The 17,732-nt window shown below is 41.2% G+C and overlaps 1 protein-coding gene across 1 annotated transcript in view; it reads left to right on the top strand.

Annotated features, from left to right (window-relative positions):
* Window positions 1–10,516: 10,516 nt before the first annotated feature.
* The window catches only part of aire (autoimmune regulator), a 39,300-nt gene continuing 32,084 nt past the window's right edge, over window positions 10,517–17,732 (top strand). The window contains exons 1-3 of the mRNA XM_060833943.1: window positions 10,517–10,663; window positions 11,395–11,569; window positions 15,865–16,023. Coding sequence (XP_060689926.1) covers window positions 10,517–10,663; window positions 11,395–11,569; window positions 15,865–16,023 — 481 coding nt within the window. The remainder of the gene's footprint in view (window positions 10,664–11,394; window positions 11,570–15,864; window positions 16,024–17,732) is intronic.

Here is a 17,732-nt window from a genome sequence, read left to right as displayed (position 1 = left end):
CGTTCGATAAGGTTCCCCATGGTAGGCTAATGCTAAAACTACGGAGGTATGGCATTGAGGATACATTAGAGGTTTGGATTAGGAATTGGCTGGCTGGAAGGAGACAGAGGGTAGTAGTTGATGGATTATGTTCATCTTGGAGCGCAGTTACTAGCAGTGTACCACAAGGATCTGTTTTGGGACCATTGCTTTTTGTTATCTTTATAAATGATCTAGAGGAAGGACTTGAAAGCTGGGTAAGCAAGATTGCGGATGACACAAAAGTCGGTGGAGTTGTGGATAGTGAGGAAGGAAGTGGTAGGTTACAGCGGAATATAGATAAGTTGCAGAGCTGGGCGGAAATGTGGCAAATGGAATTCAATGTAGCTAAGTGCGAAGTCGTTCACTTTGGTAGGAATAACAAGATGATGGATTACTGGGCTAATGGTAGGCTACTTGGTAGTGTGGATGAGCAGAGGGATCTTGGTGTCCATGTACACAGATCTCTGAAAGTTGCCACCCAGGTAAATAGTGCTGTGAGGAAGGCATATGGTGTACTGGGCTTTATTGGCAGAGGAATTGAGTTCCGGAGTCCTGAGGTCATGTTGCAGTTGTATAAGACTCTGGTGAGGCCTCATCTGGAGTATTGTGTGCAGTTTTGGTCGCCATACTATAGGAAGGATGTGGAAGCTTTAGAACGAGTGCAGAGGAGGTTTACCAGGATGTTGCCTGGAATGGTAGGAAAATCTTATGAGGAAAGGCTGAGGCACTTGGGGCTGTTCTCATTGGAGAAGAGAAGGTTTAGGGGAGATCTGATAGAAGTGTATAAGATGATTAGGGGTTTAGATAGGGTAGATACTAAGAACCTTTTACCGCTAATGGAGTCAGGTGTTACTAGGGGACATAGCTTTAAATTAAGGGGTGGTAGGTATAGGACAGATGTTAGGGGTAGATTCTTCACACAGCGGGTTGTGAGTTCATGGAATGCCCTGCCCGTATCAGTGGTGAACTCTCCTTCTTTATGGTCATTTAAGCGGGCATTGGATAGGCATTTGGAAGTTATTGGGCTAGTATAGGTTAGGTAGGATTCGGTCGGCGCAACATCGAGGGCCGAAGGGCCTGTACTGCGCTGTATCCTTCTATGTTCTATGTTCTATACCCTGCTCCTGCACCAGCACCAACAGCACTGCAGTTGTTCCTCTAGCACATGCACTGCAGAAATTTGAGAGGACACCTTCTGAAGGACAACTGGCGATGGGCCACAAATGCTGGCTTAGCTAGTGATGGGTTTGAGTTAACTTAAAATCTCCTGCGGGTGATAATATATCAAGGAGTTAGTCCAAGGTGAAGTATTGAAAAATTCTCTGCCACCCCACCATGCCTCCAAAGCGGTTTTTGCAGCACCTGACCAGCACTGGTGAAGTGGACTCCCATTAGTAGTAGCCTGCCTGGATGCAGCGCCTTTCCAACCAACTTATCACATGGTAACCAAGAAAATGAAAAGCAAGTGTTTTCTGTAATATGGTGCTGGGTTGTGGGGTTGGTTATGATAGGCAGTAGCATTGTATACTGAGGCTGCAAATTGAACGTACCCTCATTTATTCTGGGAAGGTGAGGGTTACTCAGTACCAATCTACAGAGTTCCATTTAAGAAATATTGTGCTATAATACCTATGATAAAATTAACAAACAGTTCAGGGAATTTTCCAACATTCTGCACTACCTGTCATATGCAAGCTTCAGAGGGTATCTGTGACTATTGACTCAATCTTTGAATATTTTAGCCAGTTATTACTTTGACTCTAACAGTTTGACTGGGGACTTCCAGCTGTTAGTTGAATACTGTGCTAACCTCGGACCATTGTTCCATTTTGATGCATTGTTGATAGGGCGAGACTTCCTTCATCATTGTAGGGACTTCAGGCTCCGTGCTTTTCAGTTGATCAATGTTGGCAGTTAAAGCAGTTTAGTCATTAGGGGATAAATGGGCTTGACTTTCCAGAGCAACATCATGTTTCTTTTGAATAAATATGATTTTAAGTAATTTCCATGATTGCGGACTGGTCAGGACCTTTCCACATTATCTCAATTGCTCTTAAGCCTGATGCTGAAATACAAGCACTGGGTAGAGTGCAAAAACCAGTTACCAATTTGAAGGCTAGCCCTTTGACCTACCACCTTAGACCATCTTATAGCCTTGGAATTCATGCCCATCTTTATGCCATTCTTACATGCTTTGGCACATCTAAAGAATTCAGTCAACTGCAAAAGGTTATTACTCGTGGGCAATAATGCGTTTGGGCTCATGATCTATTGTCAGGATCCCTGATCCCAAAAGGGATATATACGCAGTCTGGATCCTACAGAATATAATCCATTGACTGGGCTATAGCAGTTGCTATTGCTGAACCGTTTAAGAATTTGTTACAGTCTTGCAGCCTGCCCCCATCAAAGTGAGCTTACGAACCTGTATATTCAGAAAGATGTCCACTACAAGCTAAGGTTTTTACATTTATTGGTGAGATGGAGGCATCACTGGTTGGCCATTATTTGTTGCCCATCCCTATAGTTGTCCTGTAGAAAATTGTGGTGAGTTGTCTCTGGACCAACTAGTCCATGTGGTGCAGGTATAACCTCAATATTATTAGTGTGGGGGTGCCTGATGTTGATCCAACAGTGAAGAAACAGCAAGTTTCAAGTCAATTTGGTGTGAGGTCTAGAAAGAACCTTGCCAATGGTGGTTTTCCAATGTATCTGCTGTCCGTATCCTTCTAAGTGATAGGGACCCCAGGTTTCAAAGTGCTGTTGAAGGAGCCTGATTGAGGTACATTTATAGATTAGACACATTGTGCCCATGTGCACTGATGGTGTAGTGAGTGAATGTTTAGGTTGGTGAGTGGAGTGCTGATCAATCAGGAGATGCCAGTTTTGTAACTGTTACTGGTACAGCTTGGAGGACAGTGCCATATGTCATTGGTGGAATTGCTGGGACACTGTCAGGACTGAACCATTGCCTTCAGATTTTTAAAATATCATGTTGAATCATCAAACATAGAACATGTCTGTGATACTGGAGACCTCAGGAGGAAGCCAAGATGGATCACTAGTTTGACATTGCTGGTTGAAGATTCTCACCTATAATTTAGCCTTGTCTTTTGCACTCATAGACTGGGTTTCTCAATCATTGAGGCTGGGGATATTTATGGAGCCTCCATCCACTGTTAGATATTTAAATTGTCCACCAAAATTCAAGACTGAATGTTGCAGCACTGTGGAGTTTTGACCTGTTGGATTCGTCAAATTCTGATTCTGTACCTTGGCACGTAGTAATCTGAGTTGTGGCTTCAATGGCTTGATACACCATTATTAGGTATGCTTAGTACTGGTCTTGGTGTGCCCTTCTGCATTCTTTATTGAAGCAGAGTTGATCGTTTGGTTTGATGATAGTGAAAAAATAGGAAAGTACGCTGGATAACGCGATTAAAGATTGTGACCGTTTTAACAGAGCCTCAATATTACCCATGCGTGCAAACCCAAACAGTTTCCAAGTAAAACTTGACCAAAGCCTTGTGCAATGGCAACAACATTGGTATTCTCTAATACTCATCTCATGAATACACCTCAACACTTTATTCACTCTAGCTGTTGATTCTTGGCATTACTCTTCTACCCTCAGAGTGATGTAAGCTAAAATGAACAGATAACTTATTTCTCCATCTTTTAAAGTAGAAAATAATCCAAAATATATTAACAATCCCTTGGCGCATCCAAAGTAGTTAAACCCAGTGGGAAAAATGGAGTCCATGAGCAGATCCTGGGAAATACAGGGATAATGAACAAGGTTCCATTGGAGATCTGAGGTAACAGGAATTCAATGTATGGAAACTGTGGTAAGAGCAAACCAATGAGATGTCCACTGAGACTTTTCATTTCTGCTCTAAAATGGTCTTTTTTTTTCACTCTTTCATTGAACTAAAGCTGTTTAAAGACATAAAATGGAGAGAGTGATATCTGGTCAGATATGCCAATGTTTGGTTTCCATGGAAACTCAACTACAACATTTGGTGAAAATACAGGTATTTCATGTAATGGAAACAAAAAATGACTTATTCAGTGATCATAGTGCTTATACTCTGACAATCATCTCTCCATATAAGCAGTGATGCTCAGGACTTAATGTTAAGATCCCTCTGGGAATACTTTCCACTTGCTTATAGCTATAATTGAATCAAATAAAGCTCTGTATGGAAGATGTGATTTCTTGGCGAGTGAGAGTGTATTTGGGTGAAAGCAAAACTAAGTTTTTTTTATAAGTGTGACCTTGTTCACACCTTAATAGGCAACCTGCCCAGTTCTGGTCTGAAGTAATATCAGATTTTCAATCGCAAGAGGCACCTCTCAAGTCAACAGACTGCAAGGTTGGATTGGTCTATTCCATACTTGTCATTGTTAACAGAAAACATTAGACTTTTTACAAAATTCCAGCTTCATTCATGTTAATGTATTTATTAAAATATTTACAACCCTCCTCCCGCATTCATCACAGAAGCATTGAGGATTACTCCTTCACAATCAAGGTATGAGAACTTAATTTTGATAATGGTACATTAATTTAATGAGCTATTACTCCATGATCATACAACATAGCAGTTCATTGTACAAACAATCCATTTGAAAGAAGACATGTTGATTTTAACTATCAACTCCATTGTGATAAGGCTGTGTCAAGCTAATGTATATTAAGCTATTGTATTCAGGGTCTGTTTGGTTAATGCACTGTAATGAAAGGCAGAATTGAGAGGTTCATCAGATCATTCAGGGGCTTTCTCTGCCAGTTTAGGCAGAAGCAGCCTGGCATTGAAAGCACTTTCTTGAGCTCACTGACCAGCAGTTGAGCCACTGTCACAGTCCAGAAGCAGTCAGCTTTTACATCAGTGTACTGCATGACACTTTAGATCAGAAACAGCTGTACAAACATCGTACAAAAGATAAATGGGATGGCACTTGCGGATACTTTCTGAGTTACCTCCTCAATGTTTGCCAAGTGGTGGATTTGAAGTCGATAAAGGATGAGATTTCACCCCTAAAGGAGGCACACTGCCTATTGAAATTCCATATTTAAGAAGTTTCATTGGATCAGATCCAAGGGTTTAAACATTGAAGTTCTCTCCACATAGGATTCCAATGGACCTGACCTGCTTGACAAGGGGTCACAATGAGTAGGGATCCCTTTTCAGAAATTTGAAATCAATAGGTCTCTATGCATAAGAGATTTTGAAGGCAAAGTATTAATTGATGAAATTCCTTCTTTTGGGCTCCTTAAATTCTCAATGAGTTAATCCACCTAATAGCACAGAGAACATGACAGTAAATTCCCAGGTATGAATTAGAGCTATAGCAATGTGAAGCAATGGAAACACCATATTTTTGATATCTAGCTTTGCGATAGTTTCTAGAAGAAAACACTATTTCAATGAAGTTAATGTAAGTAAAATTAATTCTTAACCACACTCAGCTGATTCGATGCCTAACGGAATGAGAGATTGAAATAAAAGAAATTATGAAATGTTGCACAGAGCCAGTCAAATTTGTAAATAATAGCAAAATTACCTATCTCTTTCATAAATCCCTCAACTATGGACACAAGTGTTAGTTGAGTGTCTTAACTCACTATACTGTGTTAATCTGCTGCTCATGATGAAGATTGCTGCTCCCATCCTCTTTAAGTGTAGGACATTACAGAATCTGTTTGGTTTAGTCTGGTAGAGGTTTCCAAGTCCAACTGGATTAACCACTTGTAGTTTACAAGATATAATTTATTGCATGTTAACAACTAATCGCGGGTCATGTTGAAATGATAAACATTGTTACAGAGATTTTGAGGAAGATCAAATGTTAGGCCTCTCTCCTTCGAGATCCAATGCTGTTTTGTTCATTATTCTCCTTGATATTATCACATGACATCCACAGCACTCCCCACCAAGTTTCAGACCCCCTCAGTCCCACACACGTTATCCAGAACTGTACATTCTCTTCTTACTTCTGAATACTATAGTTATAGAATCATGAAGTAATACAGCACAGAAACAGATCCTTCGGTCAAACCAGCCCATGCTGACCATAATCCCAAATTAAACTGTCCCACCTGCCTACGCCTAGCCCATTTCCCTCCAAATATTTCCTATTCATAAGTGTGTAAGTTAGCTCGCTGAGCTGGAAGTTTGTTTACAGACATTTCGTCAACATTCTAGGTAACACCATCAGTGAGAGTCTCCGGTAAAGCACTGGTGGTATATCCGGTCTCAATTTATAGGTCTTGATTTCTTAAGGTAGATGATGTCATTTCTTTTTTTTAAGGGAGGGTAGATAGGATCTAAATCAATATGTTTATTGATGGAATTCTGGTTGTACTGTACGCCTCTAAGAATTCTCGTACATGTCTTTTTTCGCCTGTCCTAGGATATGTGTGTTGTCCCAGTCAATGTGATGTCCTTTTTTGTCTGTATGTATGAAAACTAGTGATTGTGGGTCATGTCTTGTGATGGCTAGTTGATGTTTGTGTATCCTGGTGGCAGGTTTCCTGCTCGTTTGTCCGATGTAGTGTTGTTTACAGTTCTTGCATGGTATCTTGTAAATGACGTTAGTTTTGCTGGTAGTATCACAGGATCCTTTAAGTTCATTTGTTGCTGTTTAAGTGTGTTGGTAGGTTTGTGGGCTACCATGATGCCAAGGGTCTGAATAGTCTGGAAGTCATTTCTGATATATCTTTGATGTAAGGTAATGCGGCTATAGTTTTTGATTGCATTGTATCTGCTTGTTTGGGTTTGTTTCTGAGGAATTGGCGGATTGTGTCTATTGGGTATCCGTTTTTCTTGAAATTGTTGTATAGGTATTTTCCTTCTGCCTTTTGTAGTTCTTAGATGCTGCTGTATGATATAGTTCTTGAAATAATATCTTGGTGCAGCTCCATTTGTGGGTGTTGGGATGATTGTTTCTGAAGTTAAGCATTTGGTCTGTGTTTGTTGTTTTTCTGTTGAGGCTGGTTTGAAGCTCTCCATTCACTGTACATTTAACTGTCACATTCGGGAATGGGAGTCTGTTGTCGTTCTCCTTCTCTTTTGTGAATTTTATGCCTGTCAGGATATTGTCGATGGTGTTGTATGTTTCCTCTAATTGGTTCCATTTTGCGATGACAAAGGTGTCATCCATGTAGCAGACCCAAGGTTTGTATCTAAATGTCTTTTAGATGTTATAAGTGTAGCCACAGCTACCACTTCCTCTAGAAGTTCATTCTACACACAAACCAAAAGTTATACATTACCGTAAAGTACTTTTTTTTCTAAGTGTCTTGGCCGTATAGCAATAAGTTAGTAAATATTACAATTCGAAGGGAAGTGGTGGCATTGCTGTAATATCACAGAACTAGTAATTTAGAGACCCAGGTTAATGTTCTGTGGACTTGGGTTAATCCCACCATGACTCTTGAATTCAATTTTTAAAAAAATCTGGATTAGTTAACTGCCTAACGGTATGCACTGTCAATTGTCATAAAACTCCAGCTGATTCACTAATGCCCTTTAGGGAAGGAAATTTGCAATTTTTATCTGATCTGGCCTACATGTCACTCCAGTGGTTGATCAATGAGGATGGGAAATAAATGGTGACCTTGTCACCAATACCCAAACTCACAATTTTAAAAAAATGTACACTGCTGTTTAAAGCAGGTGAAAAACACAGATCTTGTAACTTTAGATCTGTCAGTTAAAACCACAAGAACCAAAAATATTGTTACGGATTAAATTAATATTCATAGAACAAGCATGGATTAATAAGGGTCAACTGAATCTGTCATAAAGACAAATGTAAATCATTTAATTGAGTTTTTATTGAGGTAACAGTACGGGTTGATGAAGCTAGAACGGTATATATTATACAGTGCTACATAACTGACTAATTAAATAAATAGAAGCACATAGAATTAAAGGGATTGGAGCAACTTGGGCACTTAACCAAGGAGTTGGCTGGATGTTTGGTTTGTGAAGCAGTGTGATGCCAACAGCATGGGTTCAATCCACACACTGGCTGAGGTTACCATGAAGGACTCTCCTTCTCAGCCTTTCCCCTCACCTAAGATATGGTGGCCCTCATGTTAAACCAGCACCAGTTGTCTCTCTCTTTAATGAGAGAGCAGCTGTATGGTCTTATAAGACGATAGTGAATGGTGGATGGTTGCTTTTCTGACTGAAACAGAGTATACAATGGGGAAACCAAAAATTAGTATGAAGATAATTGTTCTTGTAAATCTGGACCTGATTTTAAGGAGTGCAATCTTGATATTTGAGGATGATACAAAAATTTGGCATGGTAGTAAGTTATGAGGAAGATAGTGGCAGACATTAGGAGCAATTAGGATCGTGATTTTGATAGGTATATGGTAGATCCAACTTAATGGAGGTAAGTATTAAGGTGATACACTTTGCGGAACAAAATGAAAACAGTATGATATAAATGTACTCTTGTGAGGGGAGTGAAATATTCTGTAATCTTTGATGGTGGCAACACAAGCTAATAAGGAAAGGGCATGGGATAGGTGACTCGGTAAATCAGGACAAAAACAAGGAAATCAGGTACCCTTCATAAATCACTGGCTAGGCTTCAGCTAGTGTGTTGTGTCTGGATCTGGGGATCACCCTTTATAAAGAATGCTGATACCTTGCCAAAGGAAGAGACAGTTGTACCTGGAATGTGGAACTTTAGCTGTGCGGAAAGATTAAGGAAGTTGGAATTGTTTTTCCTTAGAACAGATGAAGTTAAGGGCAGATTTAATTATGGTGTTCAAAATTATAATGTGTTTTGAAGGAGCAAGGATGGAGAAACTTTATTTTTCTAGTAAGTTAGTTACCAAAAGTGACAGATTTGAAATCGGAAGAAGAACTAGAGCAAATATTAAAAATGCTTTTCATGTTATGATCTGTATTGCACTACTTGAAAGTGTACCTGAATCATATAGAACATAAGAACACAAGAACTAGGAGCAGGAGTAGGCCATCTGGCCCCTTGAGCCTGCTTCACCATTCAATCAGAACATGGCTGATCTTTTCCTGGCTTCAGCTCCACTTACCTGCCCTCTCACCATAACCCTTAATTCCTTTACTGTTCAAAAAATTATCTATCTTAACTTTAAAAACATTTACTGAGGAAGCCTCAACTACTTCACTGGGCAGGGAATTCCATAGATTCACAACCCCCTGGGTGAAGAAGTTCATTCTCAATTCAGTCCTAAATCTGCTCCAATTAATCTGGAGGCTATGCCCCCTTGTCCTAGTTTCACCTGTCAATGGAAACAGCCTCTCTACTTTTATCCTATCTATTCCCTTCATAATTTTATATGTTTCAATAAGATTCCCCCTCATTCTTCTGAATTCCAATGAATATAATCCCAGTCTACTCGGTCTCCCCTCATGAGCCAATCCTCTCAACTCTGCAATCAACCTGGTGAACCTCCTCTGCACCCCCTCCAGTGCTTGTACATCTTTTCTCAAGTAAGGAGACCAAAGCTGTACACAGTACTGCGGTGTGGCCTCACCAGCACTCTGAACAGCTGCAACGCAAACTCCTTGCTTTTAAACTCAATCCCTTTGGCACTGAAGGATAAAATTCCACTTGCCTTCCTAATTACCTGTTGTACCTGCAGACCAACCTGTGATTCATGCACAAGGACTCCCAGCTCCCTCTGCAGAGCAGCATGCTGCAATTTTTTTACCATTTAAGTGATGCCCTTTTTCCTGTTATTTAACTGAAAGGACTTCCAAAACACAATTCAACATGTTTCTCAAATAGTCATTGCAAGTTTATATGGGAAAAGCTGTGATATGAGACTAAATTGGCCCCTTTTTCAATGAGCTGGCAGAGATGTGATGGAGCAAATGGCCTCCTTCTGTGCTAAAAGGTTATGTAAGTCAAAGATTCCATTTGTACAGAAAAGTTGATTATTTTCCTTATGTCTAATCTGCTCAAGGTTGGTGAATTTTGTGTGTGGGAGCTCTCAGTTGTTATTCCACATTTGAGTACATTGGATTGACTCGAGTTTTGTTTACTGGCTCTGACCCTAATTCAAAATGTCACCTGGATCGGGTCCTAATTCCTGCATTGGTCCCAGGTTGAGTATGTTTCTGGTTGTTAACAAGCTTTGTTTCATGGTTCAGCTCCTTGACAGACTCTCCACAAGATTTCTGGACAGGTTCTGTATCATGTAACATTTCCACTTTGGGTAGACCTGCTGGTTCAGGAGCTGCTGCTGGTTTGGGTTTAACTTCTGATTCTGTTTCAGGAGCAGTTTCTGGTTTGAGTTTAATTTCTGGTTCTTTTTCAGGAGCAGTTTCCGTTTTGGATTTAATTTCTATTACTGGCGCAGGGATTTGCTGCTGGTTTCGACTGTGTGTTTGGTTCAGGAACTGTTGTCTTTCAGTACACTTTCAGATCAGTGCAATGTCGATGCCTCTGTAGACTGTTTAACGTCTGTACATTCGTCCACAGAATGTCAAACTGTGATAAAAATCCCGAGGAGGATCTTAGACAGATCTTGAAGGTGAACAGGACCGAGATTTCAATGGCCATTGATGATCTCTTCCCATTTCTACATGGACTGGTGGATCATGATGTCATCACAGAGCAAATATTCAAGGTATCAAAATGGGTCAATGCTCAGCCAATCAATGTGTCATCATGGCAGTGGACCAGGGCAAAGCAAACTCTAGTACTAAGTGAGATTGTGTTAGAACAAATTCATCCCATTCAAACCTTTGCAGTGTGTTGGAGAAACGCAAAAAATTTCAGGACTAGGAAAGCCTATCAAATAATGTCCTCTGTACAGACTGCTTAATCAACAATAGTGTCCTGGCTCAGATACCAAGTCTGTCTTGAAATAGGTTGAGCTCTCACTTGGATAGATAACACTAGGCCAAACCTTGCCAGAGGAAACCAACATTGGAGAGAGAATGTGAGAATCAGAATATGAGAGTGAATGGGAACATTAGAAAGAGAGAAAGAATGAGAATGTGAGAAAGACAGTTTCAGCAAAAACAAGAAAAGCAAAGCGAACATGAAGAAGGGAACATGGGAAAAAATGCAAATACTGTAGCAAATGAAAATTAAATTTTAAAAAGCTTCCAAAAGGGGAAGAAGGCAAGCTGGGAAAAGATAATTGAGAAAAAATGAAATAGTCTGCGAAGAAAATGAGAAACTGGTGTGAGTGATTGCAAATAGACCTGTACATGGCAGAAATATTTGACTTTAAATATGAGTAACCATTGAAGGAACTGATCCATCTTTCTGTCATCCAGTCTCAGCCTCATATTTCTGGAATTACTAAAATACACTCAGATTAATGAAAAGTTACTCATTGATTTTCAACAGGAAACATTACAGCTAAAGGAACAGAAGGGTAGCAACAAGGCTGTGTACACTGTCCTCACATGGATCCTGGAGAAGAACAATGGATCCATTAGTGAATTCTGGAAGAATCTTTTCAAAGACTATAATCTGGAGCGGTACCCCAAACTCCAGCCTGTTTACCACAGCTTTCCAAAAGGTAAGGGAAGAGAGTAATGGCTCTGATGTCTATCTGCCACAAGGTGCACAGGAAACAACCAGTGTGTTCAATTTCTTACAATCCAGGAGATTGTGAGAACAACATAACCACAACAGATTGTGAAGAGATTAGATTACTTACAGTGTGGAAGCAGGCCCTTCAGCCCAACAAGTCCACACCGACCCTCCGAAGAGCAACCCACCCAGACCCATTCCCCTACATTTACCCCTTCACTTAGCAATTTAGCATGGCCAATTCACCTAACCTGCGCATTTTTGGACTGTGGGAGGAAACCAGAGCAAACCCACACATAAACAGGGATAATGTGCAAACTCCACACAGAGTTGCCTGAGGTGGGAATTGAACGCATGTCTCTGATGCTGCAAGGCAGCAGTGCTAACCACTGCGCCACCATGCCTAGAGAGTTGACAGGGATACAATTACAGAGAAACAAAGGGAAGGAGATTTTTCCCTCCTGCACACTCCTCATCTGTATATGTTGATTTTTTTTGTTTCCTATGTATTTCTGTGTATTTGTCTTTTTCATTCCCTTGCTGTCACACCCTCTCTCTCCCATTCTCTGAGTGTGGGTGTCCTGTTGCCTTTTGTTTCTTTCTAATCTCTGTGTTTATGTTTACCTCACTCTCTCTCTCTTAGTTTCCGATTAATGCTTTTGTGAATTTCATTCTGTCCTTTGCCATGGTTTACTTTTAACTGAGAATAGGGTAATAGTGATACGATAACCATTTTTTTTACATCTCCTTATTTCCATTAAGAACAAGATAAACCTGGCTCCCAACTCTCTATCAATCATTTTACAATACTGCACAAACTTAAGAGTGGCATGGTGGCTCAGTGGTTAGCACTACTACCTCAAAGTGCCAGAGACTTGAGTTTGATTCCAGCCTCAGACAACTGTCTGTGTGGAGTTTGCACATTCTCCCTGTGTCTCCATGGGTTTCCTCTCGGTGCTCTGGTTTCCTCCCAGATTCCAAAAGATGTGCAGGTCAGGTGACTTGCCAATACTAAATTGCCCATAATGTTAGGTGCATAATTCAGGGGTAAATGTAGGGAAATGAGTCTGGGTGGGTTACTCTTCAGAGGGCTGGTGTGGACTTGTTGGGATTCCAAAAAGCACAGTAGTTCAGGCAGTATCCATGCTGTAGGGAATCTAATCTAATCAAGATGATCTGCTATGTCTAATTTAATGTTAGTATGCACATGACTCTATTTTTAAAAATTATATGTGAACAGAGTGTGCTGAGGGAGAAGTAGTTCAAATTTGGCTATTTTGTAGCACTTTGACTGTTGGGCTGTCTCTTTCTGTCTTTTTGTTTATATACAAATTCATTCAAAGGGTCTGGGAATCGCTGGCTAGACCAATATTTATTGCTCATTCCTAATTGTGCTTCAGAAGATGATGGTGAACTGTCTTTTTGAACCACTGTGATCCTTGTTGTGCAGGTAGACCCACAGTGCTGTTAGGAAGGGGAGTGCCTGACTTTTGATCCAGTGCCAGCAAAGGAATAGCAATGTAGTTCCAAGTCAGGATGGTATCTAACTTCGAGAGTAATTGCAAGTTCCCATGTATCTGCTGCCCTGTCCTTCTAGGTGCTGGAGGTAACAGGGTTGGAAGCTGCAGTCAAAGAAGCTCCTGTGAGTTGTTGAAATGCATCTTGTATTGTACGCACTGCTGCTATGTATGTCAGTAATGGAAGAAACAAGTATTGACATTAGTGATGGCATGCTAATCAAGAATGAGTTGCTGTTTCCTGGATGGTGTTGAGTATCTTTAGTGTTGTTGGAACTGCCCTCATCCAGATAAGTGGCAAGTATTCCATCCCACTCCTGATTTGTTAGTGCAGCCACAATCTATCCATACAGAGTGTTACTGGTCCAGTTTAGTTTCAGGTCAATGGTAACTCCCAAGATATTGACAGCAAGCTATCTGTGTTGTAATTGTCTTCCTGATGGGTAATTTATCCATCTTATTTACATGTCTGTGATATTATTGCAGTGTGAATTTTTACTGTTGTTACTAAATTTCAAGACAGATCTCTTAATAAGAACTCGAGCTATGTGGTGTATATAATGTGACCCAATGTATAGGACAGTAAGTACTCATATTATACCCATACTGATGATGGAGTTTTACCAAAGAAACCACATCAGTGGGTGCTGGCTGTGTAGACATGGGAGTATAAGAAGGCATGGAGGTAATTAATAGCTATTTGTGTGAGTTTCTGATACCTGTATTCAGAACTGATTGTTGTCATGCAAAGAGACCTTGGGGTGCAGGTTCATAATTTCTTGAAGGTGGCGTTGCAGACAGACAGGGTAGTGAAGAAGGCGTTTGGTAAACTGCCCTTTATTGGTCAGAGCATTGAGTATAGGATTTGGGAGCTCATTTTGCAGCTGTACAGGACATTGGGTAGGCCACTTTTGGAATACTGCATTCAATTCTGATCTCCCAGCCGCAGGAAAGGTGTTGTGAAACTTGAAAGGGTTCAGAAAAGATTTACAAGGATGTTGCCAGGGTTGGAGAGTTTGAGCTATGGAGAGAGGTTGAATAGGCTGGGTCTATTTTCCCTGGAGGGTCAAAGGCTGAGGGGTGACCTTGCAGAAATTTATAAAATCATGAGGGGCAAGGATAGGGTAAATAGTAAAAATGATGAAGGGCTTTTGCCTGAAACGTCGATTTTCCTGCTCCTCAGATAATGTCTGAACTACTGTGTTTTTCCAGCACAACTCTAATCTAGAATCTGATTTTCAGCATCTGCAGCCCTTGTTTTTACCTAAATAGTAAAGGCAGGGTAGTCCAAACCTTAAGGGTATATAGTGTGAGGGGAAATAGTTAAAAGGGACCTAAAAGGCAAGATTTTCACATAGAGGGTGGTGCGTGTATAGAATGAGCTGCCAGAGGAAGTGATGGAGGCTGGTACAATTACAGCATTTAAAAGACATCTGGATAGGTACATGAATAGAAAGGGTTTAGAGGAATATGGGCCAAATGCTGATAAACAGGACCAGATTAATTTAGGATACCTGGTTGGCATGGACAGTTTGGACCAAAAGGTCTGTTTCCATGCTGAACATCTCTATGACTCCAACTGGGTCAATGTACCAGTGAATGGTGGTTGGCCTTCTAACCTGCCTGCCTCAGCATCCAGCCTCAGGCCTGCTACTCAGGAGATGGCATCCCTTACTCCAGGCATCACTCACATTCTGTCATGAAATTCAGGTGGACTGGCCCGCTGGGCAAGAGGTGGCACTGAGGCATTAGGAAATGACACCACTTGCAATCCAAAGATGAAAATCCAGGCCTGTCTCTCAATTTATATCTGTCTCTGTCAAAATCACTGTTCTGTTTCGACCTGTGACTTGTATAGATTTTTTGTCCCTGCTATGTTTGGACCATGTTAAATTTAACAATGTAAGATTACCATACTCCTACAAGACCAAAGGGCCGCTCTCTCAATAGCTTGGTGGTCATTTAACTTGAGTGTTACCATACCTCAGATGAGGGGAAAGATTGAGAAGGAGAGCACCTTAGGTCATATAGGAATCAAACACATTGCTGTTGGCATCACCCTGCTTTGCAAAGCAGCTGTCCAGCCAACTGAGCTAACCGGTCTCCTAATGTTCCATTTACCATGTGAGACACTCTCTCTTTCTCAGTCTTTTGCAGTAAGAACATAGAACAGTGTATTTAAGCATCCCCAACCAAATGAATATGCTGGGAGATAAATGATTGCTCTTGTGCTAATGTTGATCATTGTTCTGGTACCTCCCACAGCTGGGGATCACAATTGAAATTTTCGGTGATTCCTATCTTGAACGCTATCCCTGGTGGACCAAATATTAGCAATTTAATTTTTTGCTGCAATGCGGTAATAACTGAGACTTATTCAAGGTACCACCAATAATAACTATTAGCCTGGTGTTTGGAGTGAGAGGAAGTTGGATCATACGCATTTTAACATGAGTGAAACATGAAACATGAGGGAACTTGAAGGATAATGCTGCTGCTGGGTGAATGAGGAATAAGGGGACAGAACAGAAAGGATCTCTCTGGATGAAACTAGTAGGGAGAAGGAACATTTTTGAACTGAGGATTAGTGAACTGTGGGATCCTTTCCTCACATTGTCAGTGCACAGTCATGCAGTCAGAACATTTCATGATCAACCTTTCAACTATGCCCCCAAGCATATTTGGCCATCCAAGTAAGTTGATATTTTTATGAAACTGCAGGAGGAAAGTAAGAAGTATTAACTGTTCTGCTTGGAACTTACAGACTTAGATCTAAACAAACTGAGACGAGGAAGGAAAACCCCCAGAATGTCTCCCAATCAGATAACAATGAGGCCTCCGCTAAAACGGAAATCTCCCGAGGAGTCACCGGCCAATGCAGCTGGCATGAATACAAAATATGGCAATAACAAGGAGACACCAGGTAAGAGAGCATTCTATAAGGGTCCCTGGATTGCAGCATTAAACAGTCCATTCAGCGAAAACAATGAGTTCAGGTTATGCCAGGTTCAAATATATAGTGAGTAAGCACGATAGCTGTACGACTGGGATGTCTGTACACTCAAATAGACCAAGTACAGAAACACAGACACACACCCAGATAATGAGCTGTGCATTCATTCATTAGGTATTCACACATGCACACATTCATTCATTCAGACAGACACACAGTACTGAGACATGTACCTATAGTGTAAACAATACATGCAGACATGAAGTCTCACACACACATACACACACACACACACACACACACACACAAGTTAGCTGGAAGTTAATGCTGTCTGCGATAACCTCTGTCATAACTATAATACTGAGTGAACTAAATTGCTTAACAGTGGGACTACTACCCTTCACTCAGGAGGAAGTTCTGTTCTCATAATCACTCAGCTAGCTAATCTGACTGGGCTGCAGCTTCATCACTCCTTCCAGTACCAGGGTTCATTAGTGGGCACTGCCGAAAGTGCAGGAAAGAACACAAGGGGGAGCCGGTCTGTGCCGGGAAGGTTAAGTCCTGCAGTTTGTGAACAGTGAGCAATCCCAGAGCGCAGGGAGGAGGGAGGGGGCTTGAGTAGCCAGCTTATGATGAACAGGCAGTTTGGAAGGGAGATGGCTTATATCTTTGGTGGACTAAAGGTGTCCCTGGTGCATGCAGAAAACCTGTCCTTAATGATGTGCTCCCCTTCCTCCCATCCTTTTCACATGGAGACTGATAAAAACAGCTTACTCACTCCTATATGGCCGTCCAGGGTGACCATATTTTGGAATGAGCAGCATGTTTTTCAGTTCAACAGACTTTTTAACGACTGAGTTGACCTTCAGTTAGTTATCCAAATTAGGCAGGTGGGCTGCTAAACTCAGCATTTGCCCACTTGGTATTTTGCTTATACCTTCATGGGATGAAAGGGTCACAGGCTGGGTCAGCATTTATTGCCCACAATGAACTGCCCAGAGGATAGTTCAGAATCACGTACATTGCCATAGGTCTGGAGTCATACTTGCCACACGAGATATTTTTGGCCAATCTCTATCCCTGAGGGAAATGAATAAGCCAGACAGGTTTTCAACAGCAATAAACATAGGGTTTCTCATGGGATAGGTTTTAATTTCAGACTGTTATTGAATTCACCATCTGCCATGGTGATATTTGAGACCAAGTCCCCTGAATATCATCTTAAGGTTCTGAATTTTTATTACTTCACTGCCATTATCCAAATGTTTCATCACTGACGAGGCTCAGGGAGGGGATTGACTCAGAGAATGGTTACAGAACACAGGGTGTCTGTTCTGAACACCAAGTCTATGCTATTTCTCTGAAAATGTGACTCGGCCAATCCCACTCCTTTGTGTTTTCCCCATTGTCCTGCACGTTTTCTTCTCTTCAGGCACTTACTCAATGCTCTTTTGAAAACTTTAATTGCTTCTGCCTTCACCATTCTCAAGGTGGAATGGTATGGCCAGAAGGTGGAGCAGTGGTTGACAAGGTTGTTGTAAAATTGGGCACTGCAGCTACCACCTACCTGCCTTCACTGGTATTTTGTCAGTGGCGGACAATGTGTTGGATGGCCCAACTAATCATAGAGCCATACAGAATGGAAACAGACCCTTTGGTTCATCTAGCCCATGGCAACC

The sequence above is a fragment of the Hemiscyllium ocellatum genome, chromosome 13 (genome assembly GCF_020745735.1).
Source record: "Hemiscyllium ocellatum isolate sHemOce1 chromosome 13, sHemOce1.pat.X.cur, whole genome shotgun sequence".
Lineage (NCBI taxonomy): Eukaryota > Metazoa > Chordata > Chondrichthyes > Orectolobiformes > Hemiscylliidae > Hemiscyllium > Hemiscyllium ocellatum.
This window is presented reverse-complemented; position numbering and strand designations above follow the sequence as displayed.